Below are 15,575 nucleotides of genomic sequence, written 5' to 3' on the forward strand. Positions count from 1 at the left end.
AGCTGTAGTGTAGTATTGTAGTGTGGCACTAGCTGTAGTGTAGTATTGTAGTGTGGCACTAGCTGCAGTGTAGTATTGTAGTGTGGCACTAGCTGTAGTGTAGTATTGTAGGCTGGCACTAGCTGTAGTGTAGTATTGTAGTCTGGCACTAGCTGTAGTGTAGTATTGTAGTGTGGCACTAGCTGTAGTGTAGTATTGTAGGCTGGCACTAGCTGTAGTGTAGTATTGTAGGCTGGCACTAGCTGTAGTGAAGTATTGTAGGCTGGCACTAGCTGTAGTGAAGTATTGTAGGCTGGCACTAGCTGTAGTGTAGTATTGTAGTGTGGCACTAGCTGCAGTGTAGTATTGTAGGCTGCCACTAGCTGTAGTGTAGCATTGTAGTGTGGCACTAGCTGTAGTGTAGTATTGTAGTGTGGCACTAGCTGTAGTGTAGTATTGTAGGCTGCCACTAGCTGTAGTGTAGCATTGTAGTGTGGCACTAGCTGTAGTGTAGTATTGTAGTGTGGCACTAGCTGTAGTGTACTATTGTAGGCTGGCACTAGACGTAGTGTAGTATTGTAGTCTGGCACTAGCTGTAGTGTAGTATTGTAGGCTGCCACTAGCTGTAGTGTAGTATTGTAGGCTGGCACTAGACGTAGTGTAGTATTGTAGGCTGGCACTAGCTGTAGTGTAGTATTGTAGTGTGACACTAGCTGTAGTGTAGTATTGTAGTGTGGCACTAGCTGTAGTGTAGTATTGTAGTGTGGCACTAGCTGTAGTGTAGTATTGTAGTGTGGCACTAGCTGTAGTGTAGTATTGTAGGCTGCCACTAGCTGTAGTGTAGCATTGTAGTGTGGCACTAGCTGTAGTGTAGTATTGTAGTGTGGCACTAGCTGTAGTGTAGTATTGTAGGCTGGCACTAGACGTAGTGTAGTATTGTAGTCTGGCACTAGCTGTAGTGTAGTATTGTAGGCTGCCACTAGCTGTAGTGTAGCATTGTAGTGTGGCACTAGCTGTAGTGTAGTATTGTAGTGTGGCACTAGCTGTAGTGTAGTATTGTAGGCTGCCACTAGCTGTAGTGTAGCATTGTAGTGTGGCACTAGCTGTAGTGTAGTATTGTAGTGTGGCACTAGCTGTAGTGTAGTATTGTAGGCTGGCACTAGACGTAGTGTAGTATTGTAGTCTGGCACTAGCTGTAGTGTAGTATTGTAGGCTGGCACTAGGTGTAGTGTAGTATTGTAGTGTGGCACTAGCTGTAGTGTAGTATTGTAGGCTGGCACTAGCTGTAGTGTAGTATTGTAGGCTGACACTAGCTGTAGTGTAGTATTGTAGGCTGGCACTAGCTGTAGTGTAGTATTGTAGGCTGGCACTAGCTGTAGTGTAGTATTGTAGTCTGGCACTAGCTGTAGTGTAGTATTGTAGTGTGACACTAGCTGCAGTGTAGTATTGTAGTGTGGCACTAGCTGTAGTGTAGTATTGTAGGCTGGCACTAGCTGTAGTGTAGTATTGTAGTGTGGCACTAGCTGTAGTGTAGTATTGTAGTGTGGCACTAGCTGTAGTGTAGTATTGTAGTGTGCACTAGCTGTAGTGTAGTATTGTAGGCTGGCAGTAGCTGTAGTGTAGTATTGTAGTGTGGCACTAGCTGTAGTGTAGTATTGTAGTGTGGCACTAGCTGTAGTGTAGTATTGTAGTGTGGCACTAGCTGTAGTGTAGTATTGTAGTGTGGCACTAGCTGTAGTGTAGTATTGTAGGCTGGCACTAGCTGTAGTGTAGTATTGTAGTCTGGCACTAGCTGTAGTGTAGTATTGTAGTGTGGCACTAGCTGTAGTGTAGTATTGTAGGCTGGCACTAGCTGTAGTGTAGTATTGTAGGCTGGCACTAGCTGTAGTGAAGTATTGTAGGCTGGCACTAGCTGTAGTGAAGTATTGTAGGCTGGCACTAGCTGTAGTGTAGTATTGTAGTGTGGCACTAGCTGCAGTGTAGTATTGTAGGCTGCCACTAGCTGTAGTGTAGCATTGTAGTGTGGCACTAGCTGTAGTGTAGTATTGTAGTGTGGCACTAGCTGTAGTGTAGTATTGTAGGCTGCCACTAGCTGTAGTGTAGCATTGTAGTGTGGCACTAGCTGTAGTGTAGTATTGTAGTGTGGCACTAGCTGTAGTGTACTATTGTAGGCTGGCACTAGACGTAGTGTAGTATTGTAGTCTGGCACTAGCTGTAGTGTAGTATTGTAGGCTGCCACTAGCTGTAGTGTAGTATTGTAGGCTGCCACTAGCTGTAGTGTAGCATTGTAGTGTGACACTAGCTGTAGTGTAGTATTGTAGTGTGGCACTAGCTGTAGTGTAGTATTGTAGGCTGCCACTAGCTGTAGTGTAGCATTGTAGTGTGGCACTAGCTGTAGTGTAGTATTGTAGTGTGGCACTAGCTGTAGTGTAGTATTGTAGGCTGGCACTAGACGTAGTGTAGTATTGTAGTCTGGCACTAGCTGTAGTGTAGTATTGTAGGCTGGCACTAGCTGTAGTGTAGTATTGTAGTGTGGCACTAGCTGTAGTGTAGTATTGTAGGCTGGCACTAGCTGTAGTGTAGTATTGTAGGCTGACACTAGCTGTAGTGTAGTATTGTAGGCTGGCACTAGCTGTAGTGTAGTATTGTAGTGTGGCACTAGCTGTAGTGTAGTATTGTAGTCTGGCACTAGCTGTAGTGTAGTATTGTAGTGTGACACTAGTTGCAGTGTAGTATTGTAGGCTGGCACTAGCTGTAGTGTAGTATTGTAGTGTGGCACTAGCTGTAGTGTAGTATTGTAGGCTGGCACTAGCTGTAGTGTAGTATTGTAGGCTGACACTAGCTGTAGTGTAGTATTGTAGGCTGACACTAGCTGTAGTGTAGTATTGTAGTGTGGCACTAGCTGTAGTGTAGTATTGTAGTCTGGCACTAGCTGTAGTGTAGTATTGTAGTGTGACACTAGCTGCAGTGTAGTATTGTAGGCTGGCACTAGCTGTAGTGTAGTATTGTAGGCTGGCACTAGCTGTAGTGTAGTATTGTAGTGTGGCACTAGCTGTAGTGTAGTATTGTAGTGTGGCACTAGCTGTAGTGTAGTATTGTAGGCTGGCACTAGCTGTAGTGTAGTATTGTAGGCTGGCACTAGCTGCAGTGTAGTATTGTAGTGTGGCACTAGCTGTAGTGTAGTATTGTAGGCTGGCACTAGCTGTAGTGTAGTATTGTAGTGTGGCACTAGCTGTAGTGTAGTATTGTAGGCTGGCACTAGCTGTAGTGTAGTATTGTAGTGTGGCACTAGCTGTAGTGTAGTATTGTAGGCTGGCACTAGCTGTAGTGTAGTATTGTAGGCTGGCACTAGCTGTAGTGTAGTATTGTAGGCTGGCACTAGCTGTAGTGTAGTATTGTAGGCTGGCACTAGCTGTAGTATAGTATTGTAGTGTGGCACTAGCTGTAGTGTAGTATTGTAGTCTGGCACTAGCTGTAGTGTAGTATTGTAGTGTGGCACTAGCTGTAGTGTAGTATTGTAGTGTGGCACTAGCTGTAGTGTAGTATTGTAGTGTGGCACTAGCTGTAGTGTAGTATTGTAGGCTGGCACTAGCTGTAGTGTAGTATTGTAGGCTGGCACTAGCTGTAGTGTAGTATTGTAGTGTGGCACTAGCTGTAGTGTAGTATTGTAGTGTGGCACTAGCTGTAGTGTAGTATTGTAGTGTGCACTAGCTGTAGTGTAGTATTGTAGGCTGGCAGTAGCTGTAGTGTAGTATTGTAGTGTGGCACTAGCTGTAGTGTAGTATTGTAGTGTGGCACTAGCTGTAGTGTAGTATTGTAGTGTGGCACTAGCTGCAGTGTAGTATTGTAGTGTGGCACTAGCTGTAGTGTAGTATTGTAGGCTGGCACTAGCTGTAGTGTAGTATTGTAGGCTGGCACTAGCTGTAGTGTAGTATTGTAGTGTGGCACTAGCTGTAGTGTAGTATTGTAGGCTGGCACTAGCTGTAGTGTAGTATTGTAGGCTGGCACTAGCTGTAGTGAAGTATTGTAGGCTGGCACTAGCTGTAGTGAAGTATTGTAGGCTGGCACTAGCTGTAGTGTAGTATTGTAGTGTGGCACTAGCTGTACTGTAGTATTGTAGTCTGGCACTAGCTGTAGTGTAGTATTGTAGTGTGACACTAGCTGTAGTGTAGTATTGTAGGCTGCCACTAGCTGTAGTGTAGCATTGTAGTGTGGCACTAGCTGTAGTGTAGTATTGTAGTGTGGCACTAGCTGTAGTGTAGTATTGTAGGCTGGCACTAGCTGTAGTGTAGTATTGTAGTGTGGCACTAGCTGTAGTGTAGTATTGTAGGCTGGCACTAGCTGTAGTGTAGTATTGTAGTGTGGCACTAGCTGTAGTGTAGTATTGTAGTCTGGCACTAGCTGTAGTGTAGTATTGTAGTGTGGCACTAGCTGTAGTGTAGTATTGTAGGCTGGCACTAGCTGTAGTGTAGTATTGTAGGCTGCCACTAGCTGTAGTGTAGCATTGTAGTGTGGCACTAGCTGTAGTGTAGTATTGTAGTGTGGCACTAGCTGTAGTGTAGTATTGTAGGCTGGCACTAGCTGTAGTGTAGTATTGTAGTGTGGCACTAGCTGTAGTGTAGTATTGTAGGCTGGCACTAGCTGTAGTGTAGTATTGTAGTGTGGCACTAGCTGTAGTGTAGTATTGTAGTCTGGCACTAGCTGTAGTGTAGTATTGTAGTGTGGCACTAGCTGTAGTGTAGTATTGTAGGCTGGCACTAGCTGTAGTGTAGTATTGTAGGCTGGCACTAGCTGTAGTGTAGTATTGTAGGCTGCCACTAGCTGTAGTGTAGCATTGTAGTGTGGCACTAGCTGTAGTGTAGTATTGTAGTGTGGCACTAGCTGTAGTGTAGTATTGTAGGCTGGCACTAGACGTAGTGTAGTATTGTAGGCTGGCACTAGCTGTAGTGTAGTATTGTAGTGTGACACTAGCTGTAGTGTAGTATTGTAGTGTGGCACTAGCTGTAGTGTAGTATTGTAGTGTGGCACTAGCTGTAGTGTAGTATTGTAGTGTGGCACTAGCTGTAGTGTAGTATTGTAGGCTGCCACTAGCTGTAGTGTAGCATTGTAGTGTGGCACTAGCTGTAGTGTAGTATTGTAGTGTGGCACTAGCTGTAGTGTAGTATTGTAGGCTGGCACTAGACGTAGCATAGTATTGTAGTCTGGCACTAGCTGTAGTGTAGTATTGTAGGCTGCCACTAGCTGTAGTGTAGCATTGTAGTGTGGCACTAGCTGTAGTGTAGTATTGTAGTGTGGCACTAGCTGTAGTGTAGTATTGTAGGCTGCCACTAGCTGTAGTGTAGCATTGTAGTGTGGCACTAGCTGTAGTGTAGTATTGTAGTGTGGCACTAGCTGTAGTGTAGTATTGTAGGCTGGCACTAGACGTAGTGTAGTATTGTAGTCTGGCACTAGCTGTAGTGTAGTATTGTAGGCTGGCACTAGCTGTAGTGTAGTATTGTAGTGTGGCACTAGCTGTAGTGTAGTATTGTAGGCTGGCACTAGCTGTAGTGTAGTATTGTAGGCTGACACTAGCTGTAGTGTAGTATTGTAGGCTGGCACTAGCTGTAGTGTAGTATTGTAGTGTGGCACTAGCTGTAGTGTAGTATTGTAGTCTGGCACTAGCTGTAGTGTAGTATTGTAGTGTGACACTAGCTGCAGTGTAGTATTGTAGTGTGGCACTAGCTGTAGTGTAGTATTGTAGTGTGCACTAGCTGTAGTGTAGTATTGTAGGCTGGCACTAGCTGTAGTGTAGTATTGTAGTGTGGCACTAGCTGTAGTGTAGTATTGTAGGCTGGCACTAGCTGTAGTGTAGTATTGTAGTGTGGCACTAGCTGTAGTGTAGTATTGTAGTGTGGCACTAGCTGTAGTGTAGTATTGTAGTGTGGCACTAGCTGCAGTGTAGTATTGTAGGCTGGCACTAGCTGTAGTGTAGTATTGTAGGCTGGCAGTAGCTGTAGTGTAGTATTGTAGTGTGGCACTAGCTGTAGTGTAGTATTGTAGTGTGGCACTAGCTGTAGTGTAGTATTGTAGTGTGGCACTAGCTGCAGTGTAGTATTGTAGTGTGGCACTAGCTGTAGTGTAGTATTGTAGGCTGGCACTAGCTGTAGTGTAGTATTGTAGTCTGGCACTAGCTGTAGTGTAGTATTGTAGTGTGGCACTAGCTGTAGTGTAGTATTGTAGGCTGGCACTAGCTGTAGTGTAGTATTGTAGGCTGGCACTAGCTGTAGTGAAGTATTGTAGGCTGGCACTAGCTGTAGTGAAGTATTGTAGGCTGGCACTAGCTGTAGTGTAGTATTGTAGGCTGCCACTAGCTGTAGTGTAGTATTGTAGTGTGGCACTAGCTGTAGTGTAGTATTGTAGTGTGGCACTAGCTGTAGTGTAGTATTGTAGGCTGCCACTAGCTGTAGTGTAGCATTGTAGTGTGGCACTAGCTGTAGTGTAGTATTGTAGTGTGGCACTAGCTGTAGTGTAGTATTGTAGGCTGGCACTAGACGTAGTGTAGTATTGTAGTCTGGCACTAGCTGTAGTGTAGTATTGTAGGCTGCCACTAGCTGTAGTGTAGCATTGTAGTGTGGCACTAGCTGTAGTGTAGTATTGTAGTGTGGCACTAGCTGTAGTGTAGTATTGTAGGCTGCCACTAGCTGTAGTGTAGCATTGTAGTGTGGCACTAGCTGTAGTGTAGTATTGTAGTGTGGCACTAGCTGTAGTGTAGTATTGTAGGCTGGCACTAGACGTAGTGTAGTATTGTAGTCTGGCACTAGCTGTAGTGTAGTATTGTAGGCTGGCACTAGCTGTAGTGTAGTATTGTAGTGTGGCACTAGCTGTAGTGTAGTATTGTAGGCTGGCACTAGCTGTAGTGTAGTATTGTAGGCTGACACTAGCTGTAGTGTAGTATTGTAGGCTGGCACTAGCTGTAGTGTAGTATTGTAGTGTGGCACTAGCTGTAGTGTAGTATTGTAGTCTGGCACTAGCTGTAGTGTAGTATTGTAGTGTGACACTAGTTGCAGTGTAGTATTGTAGGCTGGCACTAGCTGTAGTGTAGTATTGTAGTGTGGCACTAGCTGTAGTGTAGTATTGTAGGCTGGCACTAGCTGTAGTGTAGTATTGTAGTGTGGCACTAGCTGTAGTGTAGTATTGTAGTCTGGCACTAGCTGTAGTGTAGTATTGTAGGCTGGCACTAGCTGTAGTGTAGTATTGTAGTGTGGCACTAGCTGTAGTGTAGTATTGTAGTCTGGCACTAGCTGTAGTGTAGTATTGTAGTGTGACACTAGCTGCAGTGTAGTATTGTAGGCTGGCACTAGCTGTAGTGTAGTATTGTAGGCTGGCACTAGCTGTAGTGTAGTATTGTAGTGTGGCACTAGCTGTAGTGTAGTATTGTAGTGTGGCACTAGCTGTAGTGTAGTATTGTAGGCTGGCACTAGCTGTAGTGTAGTATTGTAGGCTGGCACTAGCTGCAGTGTAGTATTGTAGTGTGGCACTAGCTGTAGTGTAGTATTGTAGGCTGGCACTAGCTGTAGTGTAGTATTGTAGTGTGGCACTAGCTGTAGTGTAGTATTGTAGGCTGGCACTAGCTGTAGTGTAGTATTGTAGTGTGGCACTAGCTGTAGTGTAGTATTGTAGGCTGGCACTAGCTGTAGTGTAGTATTGTAGGCTGGCACTAGCTGTAGTGTAGTATTGTAGGCTGGCACTAGCTGTGGTGTAGTATTGTAGGCTGGCACTAGCTGTAGTATAGTATTGTAGTGTGGCACTAGCTGTAGTGTAGTATTGTAGTCTGGCACTAGCTGTAGTGTAGTATTGTAGTGTGGCACTATCTGTAGTGTAGTATTGTAGGCTGGCACTAGCTGTAGTGTAGTATTGTAGTGTGGCACTAGCTGTAGTGTAGTATTGTAGTGTGGCACTAGCTGTAGTGTAGTATTGTAGTGTGGCACTAGCTGTAGTGTAGTATTGTAGGCTGGCACTAGCTGTAGTGTAGTATTGTTGTGTGGCACTAGCTGTAGTGTAGTATTGTAGTGTGGCACTAGCTGTAGTGTAGTATTGTAGTCTGGCACTAGCTGTAGTGTAGTATTGTAGGCTGGCACTAGCTGTAGTGTAGTATTGTAGTCTGGCACTAGCTGTAGTGTAGTATTGTAGTGTGGCACTAGCTGTAGTGTAGTATTGTAGTGTGGCACTAGCTGTAGTGTAGTATTGTAGTGTGGCACTAGCTGTACTGTAGTATTGTAGTGTGGCACTAGCTGTAGTGTAGTATTGTAGTCTGGCACTAGCTGTAGTGTAGTATTGTAGGCTGGCACTAGCTGTAGTGTAGTATTGTAGTCTGGCAGTAGCTGTAGTGTAGTATTGTAGTGTGGCACTAGCTGTAGTGTAGTATTGTAGTGTGGCACTAGCTGTAGTGTAGTATTGTAGTGTGCACTAGCTGCAGTGTAGTATTGTAGGCTGGCACTAGCTGTAGTGTAGTATTGTAGTGTGGCACTAGCTGTAGTGTAGTATTGTAGTCTGGCACTAGCTGTAGTGTAGTATTGTAGGCTGGCACTAGCTGTAGTGTAGTATTGTAGGCTGGCACTAGCTGTAGTGTAGTATTGTAGTGTGGCACTAGCTGTAGTGTAGTATTGTAGTGTGGCACTAGCTGTAGTGTAGTATTGTAGTGTGCACTAGCTGTAGTGTAGTATTGTAGGCTGGCAGTAGCTGTAGTGTAGTATTGTAGTGTGGCACTAGCTGTAGTGTAGTATTGTAGTGTGGCACTAGCTGTAGTGTAGTATTGTAGTGTGGCACTAGCTGCAGTGTAGTATTGTAGTGTGGCACTAGCTGTAGTGTAGTATTGTAGGCTGGCACTAGCTGTAGTGTAGTATTGTAGTCTGGCACTAGCTGTAGTGTAGTATTGTAGTGTGGCACTAGCTGTAGTGTAGTATTGTAGGCTGGCACTAGCTGTAGTGTATTATTGTAGGCTGGCACTAGCTGTATACAAGTATTGTAGGCTGGCACTAGCTGTAGTGAAGTATTGTAGGCTGGCACTAGCTGTAGTGTAGTATTGTAGTGTGGCACTAGCTGTACTGTAGTATTGTAGTCTGGCACTAGCTGTAGTGTAGTATTGTAGGCTGCCACTAGCTGTAGTGTAGCATTGTAGTGTGGCACTAGCTGTAGTGTAGTATTGTAGTGTGGCACTAGCTGTAGTGTAGTATTGTAGGCTGGCACTAGCTGTAGTGTAGTATTGTAGTGTGGCACTAGCTGTAGTGTAGTATTGTAGGCTGGCACTAGCTGTAGTGTAGTATTGTAGTGTGGCACTAGCTGTAGTGTAGTATTGTAGTCTGGCACTAGCTGTAGTGTAGTATTGTAGTGTGGCACTAGCTGTAGTGTAGTATTGTAGGCTGGCACTAGCTGTAGTGTAGTATTGTAGGCTGGCACTAGCTGTAGTGTAGTATTGTAGGCTGCCACTAGCTGTAGTGTAGCATTGTAGTGTGGCACTAGCTGTAGTGTAGTATTGTAGTGTGGCACTAGCTGTAGTGTAGTATTGTAGGCTGGCACTAGACGTAGTGTAGTATTGTAGGCTGGCACTAGCTGTAGTGTAGTATTGTAGTGTGGCACTAGCTGTAGTGTAGTATTGTAGTGTGGCACTAGCTGTAGTGTAGTATTGTAGTGTGGCACTAGCTGTAGTGTAGTATTGTAGTGTGGCACTAGCTGTAGTGTAGTATTGTAGGCTGCCACTAGCTGTAGTGTAGCATTGTAGTGTGGCACTAGCTGTAGTGTAGTATTGTAGTGTGGCACTAGCTGTAGTGTAGTATTGTAGGCTGGCACTAGACGTAGTGTAGTATTGTAGTCTGGCACTAGCTGTAGTGTAGTATTGTAGGCTGCCACTAGCTGTAGTGTAGCATTGTAGTGTGGCACTAGCTGTAGTGTAGTATTGTAGTGTGGCACTAGCTGTAGTGTAGTATTGTAGGCTGCCACTAGCTGTAGTGTAGCATTGTAGTGTGGCACTAGCTGTAGTGTAGTATTGTAGTGTGGCACTAGCTGTAGTGTAGTATTGTAGGCTGGCACTAGACGTAGTGTAGTATTGTAGTCTGGCACTAGCTGTAGTGTAGTATTGTAGGCTGGCACTAGCTGTAGTGTAGTATTGTAGTGTGGCACTAGCTGTAGTGTAGTATTGTAGGCTGGCACTAGCTGTAGTGTAGTATTGTAGGCTGACACTAGCTGTAGTGTAGTATTGTAGGCTGGCACTAGCTGTAGTGTAGTATTGTAGTGTGGCACTAGCTGTAGTGTAGTATTGTAGTCTGGCACTAGCTGTAGTGTAGTATTGTAGTGTGACACTAGCTGCAGTGTAGTATTGTAGTGTGGCACTAGCTGTAGTGTAGTATTGTAGGCTGGCACTAGCTGTAGTGTAGTATTGTAGTGTGGCACTAGCTGTAGTGTAGTATTGTAGTGTGGCACTAGCTGTAGTGTAGTATTGTAGTGTGCACTAGCTGTAGTGTAGTATTGTAGGCTGGCAGTAGCTGTAGTGTAGTATTGTAGTGTGGCACTAGCTGTAGTGTAGTATTGTAGGCTGGCACTAGCTGTAGTGTAGTATTGTAGTGTGGCACTAGCTGCAGTGTAGTATTGTAGTGTGGCACTAGCTGTAGTGTAGTATTGTAGGCTGGCACTAGCTGTAGTGTAGTATTGTAGTCTGGCACTAGCTGTAGTGTAGTATTGTAGTGTGGCACTAGCTGTAGTGTAGTATTGTAGGCTGGCACTAGCTGTAGTGTAGTATTGTAGGCTGGCACTAGCTGTAGTGAAGTATTGTAGGCTGGCACTAGCTGTAGTGAAGTATTGTAGGCTGGCACTAGCTGTAGTGTAGTATTGTAGTGTGGCACTAGCTGCAGTGTAGTATTGTAGGCTGCCACTAGCTGTAGTGTAGCATTGTAGTGTGGCACTAGCTGTAGTGTAGTATTGTAGTGTGGCACTAGCTGTAGTGTAGTATTGTAGGCTGCCACTAGCTGTAGTGTAGCATTGTAGTGTGGCACTAGCTGTAGTGTAGTATTGTAGTGTGGCACTAGCTGTAGTGTACTATTGTAGGCTGGCACTAGACGTAGTGTAGTATTGTAGTCTGGCACTAGCTGTAGTGTAGTATTGTAGTGTGGCACTAGCTGTAGTATAGTATTGTAGGCTGGCACTAGCTGTAGTGTAGTATTGTAGTCTGGCACTAGCTGCAGTGTAGTATTGTAGGCTGCCACTAGCTGTAGTGTAGCATTGTAGTGTGACACTAGCTGTAGTGTAGTATTGTAGTGTGGCACTAGCTGTAGTGTAGTATTGTAGGCTGCCACTAGCTGTAGTGTAGCATTGTAGTGTGGCACTAGCTGTAGTGTAGTATTGTAGTGTGGCACTAGCTGTAGTGTAGTATTGTAGGCTGGCACTAGACGTAGTGTAGTATTGTAGTCTGGCACTAGCTGTAGTGTAGTATTGTAGGCTGGCACTAGCTGTAGTGTAGTATTGTAGTGTGGCACTAGCTGTAGTGTAGTATTGTAGGCTGGCACTAGCTGTAGTGTAGTATTGTAGGCTGACACTAGCTGTAGTGTAGTATTGTAGGCTGGCACTAGCTGTAGTGTAGTATTGTAGTGTGGCACTAGCTGTAGTGTAGTATTGTAGTCTGGCACTAGCTGTAGTGTAGTATTGTAGTGTGACACTAGTTGCAGTGTAGTATTGTAGGCTGGCACTAGCTGTAGTGTAGTATTGTAGTGTGGCACTAGCTGTAGTGTAGTATTGTAGGCTGGCACTAGCTGTAGTGTAGTATTGTAGGCTGACACTAGCTGTAGTGTAGTATTGTAGGCTGGCACTAGCTGTAGTGTAGTATTGTAGTGTGGCACTAGCTGTAGTGTAGTATTGTAGTCTGGCACTAGCTGTAGTGTAGTATTGTAGTGTGACACTAGCTGCAGTGTAGTATTGTAGGCTGGCACTAGCTGTAGTGTAGTATTGTAGGCTGGCACTAGCTGTAGTGTAGTATTGTAGTGTGGCACTAGCTGTAGTGTAGTATTGTAGTGTGGCACTAGCTGTAGTGTAGTATTGTAGGCTGGCACTAGCTGTAGTGTAGTATTGTAGGCTGGCACTAGCTGTAGTGTAGTATTGTAGTGTGGCACTAGCTGTAGTGTAGTATTGTAGGCTGGCACTAGCTGTAGTGTAGTATTGTAGTGTGGCACTAGCTGTAGTGTAGTATTGTAGGCTGGCACTAGCTGTAGTGTAGTATTGTAGTGTGGCACTAGCTGTAGTGTAGTATTGTAGGCTGGCACTAGCTGTAGTGTAGTATTGTAGGCTGGCACTAGCTGTAGTGTAGTATTGTAGGCTGGCACTAGCTGTAGTATAGTATTGTAGTGTGGCACTAGCTGTAGTGTAGTATTGTAGTCTGGCACTAGCTGTAGTGTAGTATTGTAGTGTGGCACTAGCTGTAGTGTAGTATTGTAGTGTGGCACTAGCTGTAGTGTAGTATTGTAGTGTGGCACTAGCTGTAGTGTAGTATTGTAGGCTGGCACTAGCTGTAGTGTAGTATTGTAGTGTGGCACTAGCTGTAGTGTAGTATTGTAGTGTGGCACTAGCTGTAGTGTAGTATTGTAGTCTGGCACTAGCTGTAGTGTAGTATTGTAGGCTGGCACTAGCTGTAGTGTAGTATTGTAGTCTGGCACTAGCTGTAGTGTAGTATTGTAGTGTGGCACTAGCTGTAGTGTAGTATTGTAGTGTGGCACTAGCTGTAGTGTAGTATTGTAGGCTGGCACTAGCTGTAGTGTAGTATTGTAGTGTGGCACTAGCTGTAGTGTAGTATTGTAGTGTGGCACTAGCTGTAGTGTAGTATTGTAGTCTGGCACTAGCTGTAGTGTAGTATTGTAGGCTGGCACTAGCTGTAGTGTAGTATTGTAGTCTGGCACTAGCTGTAGTGTAGTATTGTAGTGTGGCACTAGCTGTAGTGTAGTATTGTAGTGTGGCACTAGCTGTAGTGTAGTATTGTAGTGTGGCACTAGCTGTACTGTAGTATTGTAGTGTGGCACTAGCTGTAGTGTAGTATTGTAGTCTGGCACTAGCTGTAGTGTAGTATTGTAGGCTGGCACTAGCTGTAGTGTAGTATTGTAGGCTGGCACTAGCTGTAGTGTAGTATTGTAGTGTGGCACTAGCTGTAGTGTAGTATTGTAGTGTGCACTAGCTGTAGTGTAGTATTGTAGGCTGGCAGTAGCTGTAGTGTAGTATTGTAGTGTGGCACTAGCTGTTGTGTAGTATTGTAGGCTGGCACTAGCTGTAGTGTAGTATTGTAGTGTGGCACTAGCTGTAGTGTAGTATTGTAGTCTGGCACTAGCTGTAGTGTAGTATTGTAGGCTGGCACTAGCTGTAGTGTAGTATTGTAGGCTGGCACTAGCTGTAGTGTAGTATTGTAGTGTGGCACTAGCTGTAGTGTAGTATTGTAGGCTGGCACTAGCTGTAGTGTAGTATTGTAGGCTGGCACTAGCTGTAGTGTAGTATTGTAGGCTGGCACTAGCTGTAGTGTAGTATTGTAGTGTGGCACTAGCTGTAGTGTAGTATTGTAGTGTGGCACTAGCTGTAGTGTAGTATTGTAGTGTGGCACTAGCTGTAGTGTAGTATTGTAGGCTGGCACTAGCTGTAGTGTAGCATTGTAGTGTGGCACTAGCTGTAGTGTAGTATTGTAGTGTGGCACTAGCTGTAGTGTAGTATTGTAGGCTGGCACTAGCTGTAGTGTAGTATTGTAGTGTGGCACTAGCTGTAGTGTAGTATTGTAGTCTGGCACTAGCTGTAGTGTAGTATTGTAGGCTGGCACTAGCTGTAGTGTAGCATTGTAGTGTGGCACTAGCTGTAGTGTAGTATTGTAGTGTGGCACTAGCTGTAGTGTAGTATTGTAGGCTGGCACTAGCTGTAGTGTAGTATTGTAGTGTGGCACTAGCTGTAGTGTAGTATTGTAGTCTGGCACTAGCTGTAGTGTAGTATTGTAGGCTGGCACTAGCTGTAGTGTAGTATTGTAGGCTGGCACTAGCTGTAGTGTAGTATTGTAGTCTGGCACTAGCTGTAGTGTAGTATTGTAGGCTGGCACTAGCTGTAGTGTAGTATTGTAGGCTGGCACTAGCTGTAGTGTAGTATTGTAGGCTGGCACTAGCTGTAGTGCTGTATTAGTGGTTGTAGTGTTGGGCGTAGTATAGGGTTGTATTGTGGTATTATTGGTTGTAGTGTTGTGTTCAGAGCTGTGGGTGTAATAATGATGACATTACATCCTGGTACATGATAAGACTATGGTATAATCACCAGTCCATAGATGTCCGCCTTTGCACCAATGGCTTCTTGAATCCTTCTTATTGCCTCTGGGTGTCCAGCAATAACCGAGGTTCCAGTGTCTACGATTGCCTGGCATCCATCTGCACAAGCAAGGACCTGACCATTGAGGGTGACGCTATAAGAGGAGAGGCGGCCGTCAGTACATTGGATGCAGCATGTTCTGTGCATACAGTCCTGAATACCATTCATCTTCACCCTCAGTCAACCTGACACTAGCTGTATGAGACTGTTATCCACTGGTTGTAACTGGACCCAGCAACATTTCAATGTTGGAGGGAGGAGGGTGAAAAGGAAGATGTTAGAGGACAATGCAAACCTCTGGAGGACAATCTGTTTTGTATGTTGTACCTGTTTATAGTGATCTGCCAAAACCTCTCATGTGTGACAGGAACCCAGTGAAGACTTCCGGAGTAAAGAGAGTCATCAACTCCACCGAAAACCACCACACTGCTCTTCTCCCTGCATGAGAGAAAACACTATATTAGAGAGGGTGAGAGAAGAAAGAAGTGGAGATGCAGTCCTATAATGAGACAGGAGAAGATACAGTCCTATAACGAGAGGTGAGAAGATGGAGTCATATAATGAGAGGTGAGATGCAGTTCTATAACGAGAGGTGAGAAGTCCTATGATGAGGTGAGATGCAGTCCTATAATGAGACAGGAAAAGATACAGTCCTATAACGAGAGATGAGAAGATGGAGTCCTATAATGAGAGGTGAGAAGATGCAATTCTATAACAAGAGGTGAGAAGACACAGTCCTATGATGAGGTGAGATGCAGTCCTATAACGAGAGGAGAAGATACAGTCCTATAATGAGAGGTGAGAAGATGGAGTCCTATAATGAGAGGAGAAGATACAGTCCTGTAACGAGAGGTGAGAAGACACAGTCCTATAATGAGATGTGAGAAGATGGTATCCTATAATGAGAGGTGAGAAGATGCAATTCTATAACAAGAGGTGAGAAGACACAGTCCTATGATGAGGTGAGATGCAGTCCTATAACGAGAGGAGAAGATACAGTCCTATAATGAGAGGTGAGAAGACACAGTTCTATAATGAGAGGTGAGAAGACACAGTCCCATAATGAGAGGTGAGAAGACACAGTCCTATGATGAGGTGAGATACAGTCCTATAATGAGAGGAGAAGACACAGTCCTATAACGAGAGGTGAGAAGATGGAGTCCTATAATGAGATGTGAGAAGATGGAGTCCTATAATGAGAGGTGAGGAGATGCAATTCTATAACAAGAGGTGAGAAAATACAGTCCTATGAT

At 44.7% G+C, this 15,575-nt stretch overlaps 1 protein-coding gene across 1 annotated transcript in view; it reads right to left on the reverse strand.

Annotated features, from left to right (window-relative positions):
• Positions 1-15,575, reverse strand: part of LOC120991866 (pepsin A-like) — a 126,188-nt gene that overhangs the window by 55,603 nt on the left and 55,010 nt on the right. The window contains exons 6-7 of the mRNA XM_040420616.1: positions 14,650-14,760; positions 14,272-14,416 (exon numbers count right to left, since the gene is read on the reverse strand). Coding sequence (XP_040276550.1) covers positions 14,272-14,416; positions 14,650-14,760 — 256 coding nt within the window. The remainder of the gene's footprint in view (positions 1-14,271; positions 14,417-14,649; positions 14,761-15,575) is intronic.

The sequence above is a fragment of the Bufo bufo genome, chromosome 2, assembly GCF_905171765.1.
Source record: "Bufo bufo chromosome 2, aBufBuf1.1, whole genome shotgun sequence".
NCBI classification, from domain to species: Eukaryota; Metazoa; Chordata; class Amphibia; order Anura; family Bufonidae; genus Bufo; species Bufo bufo.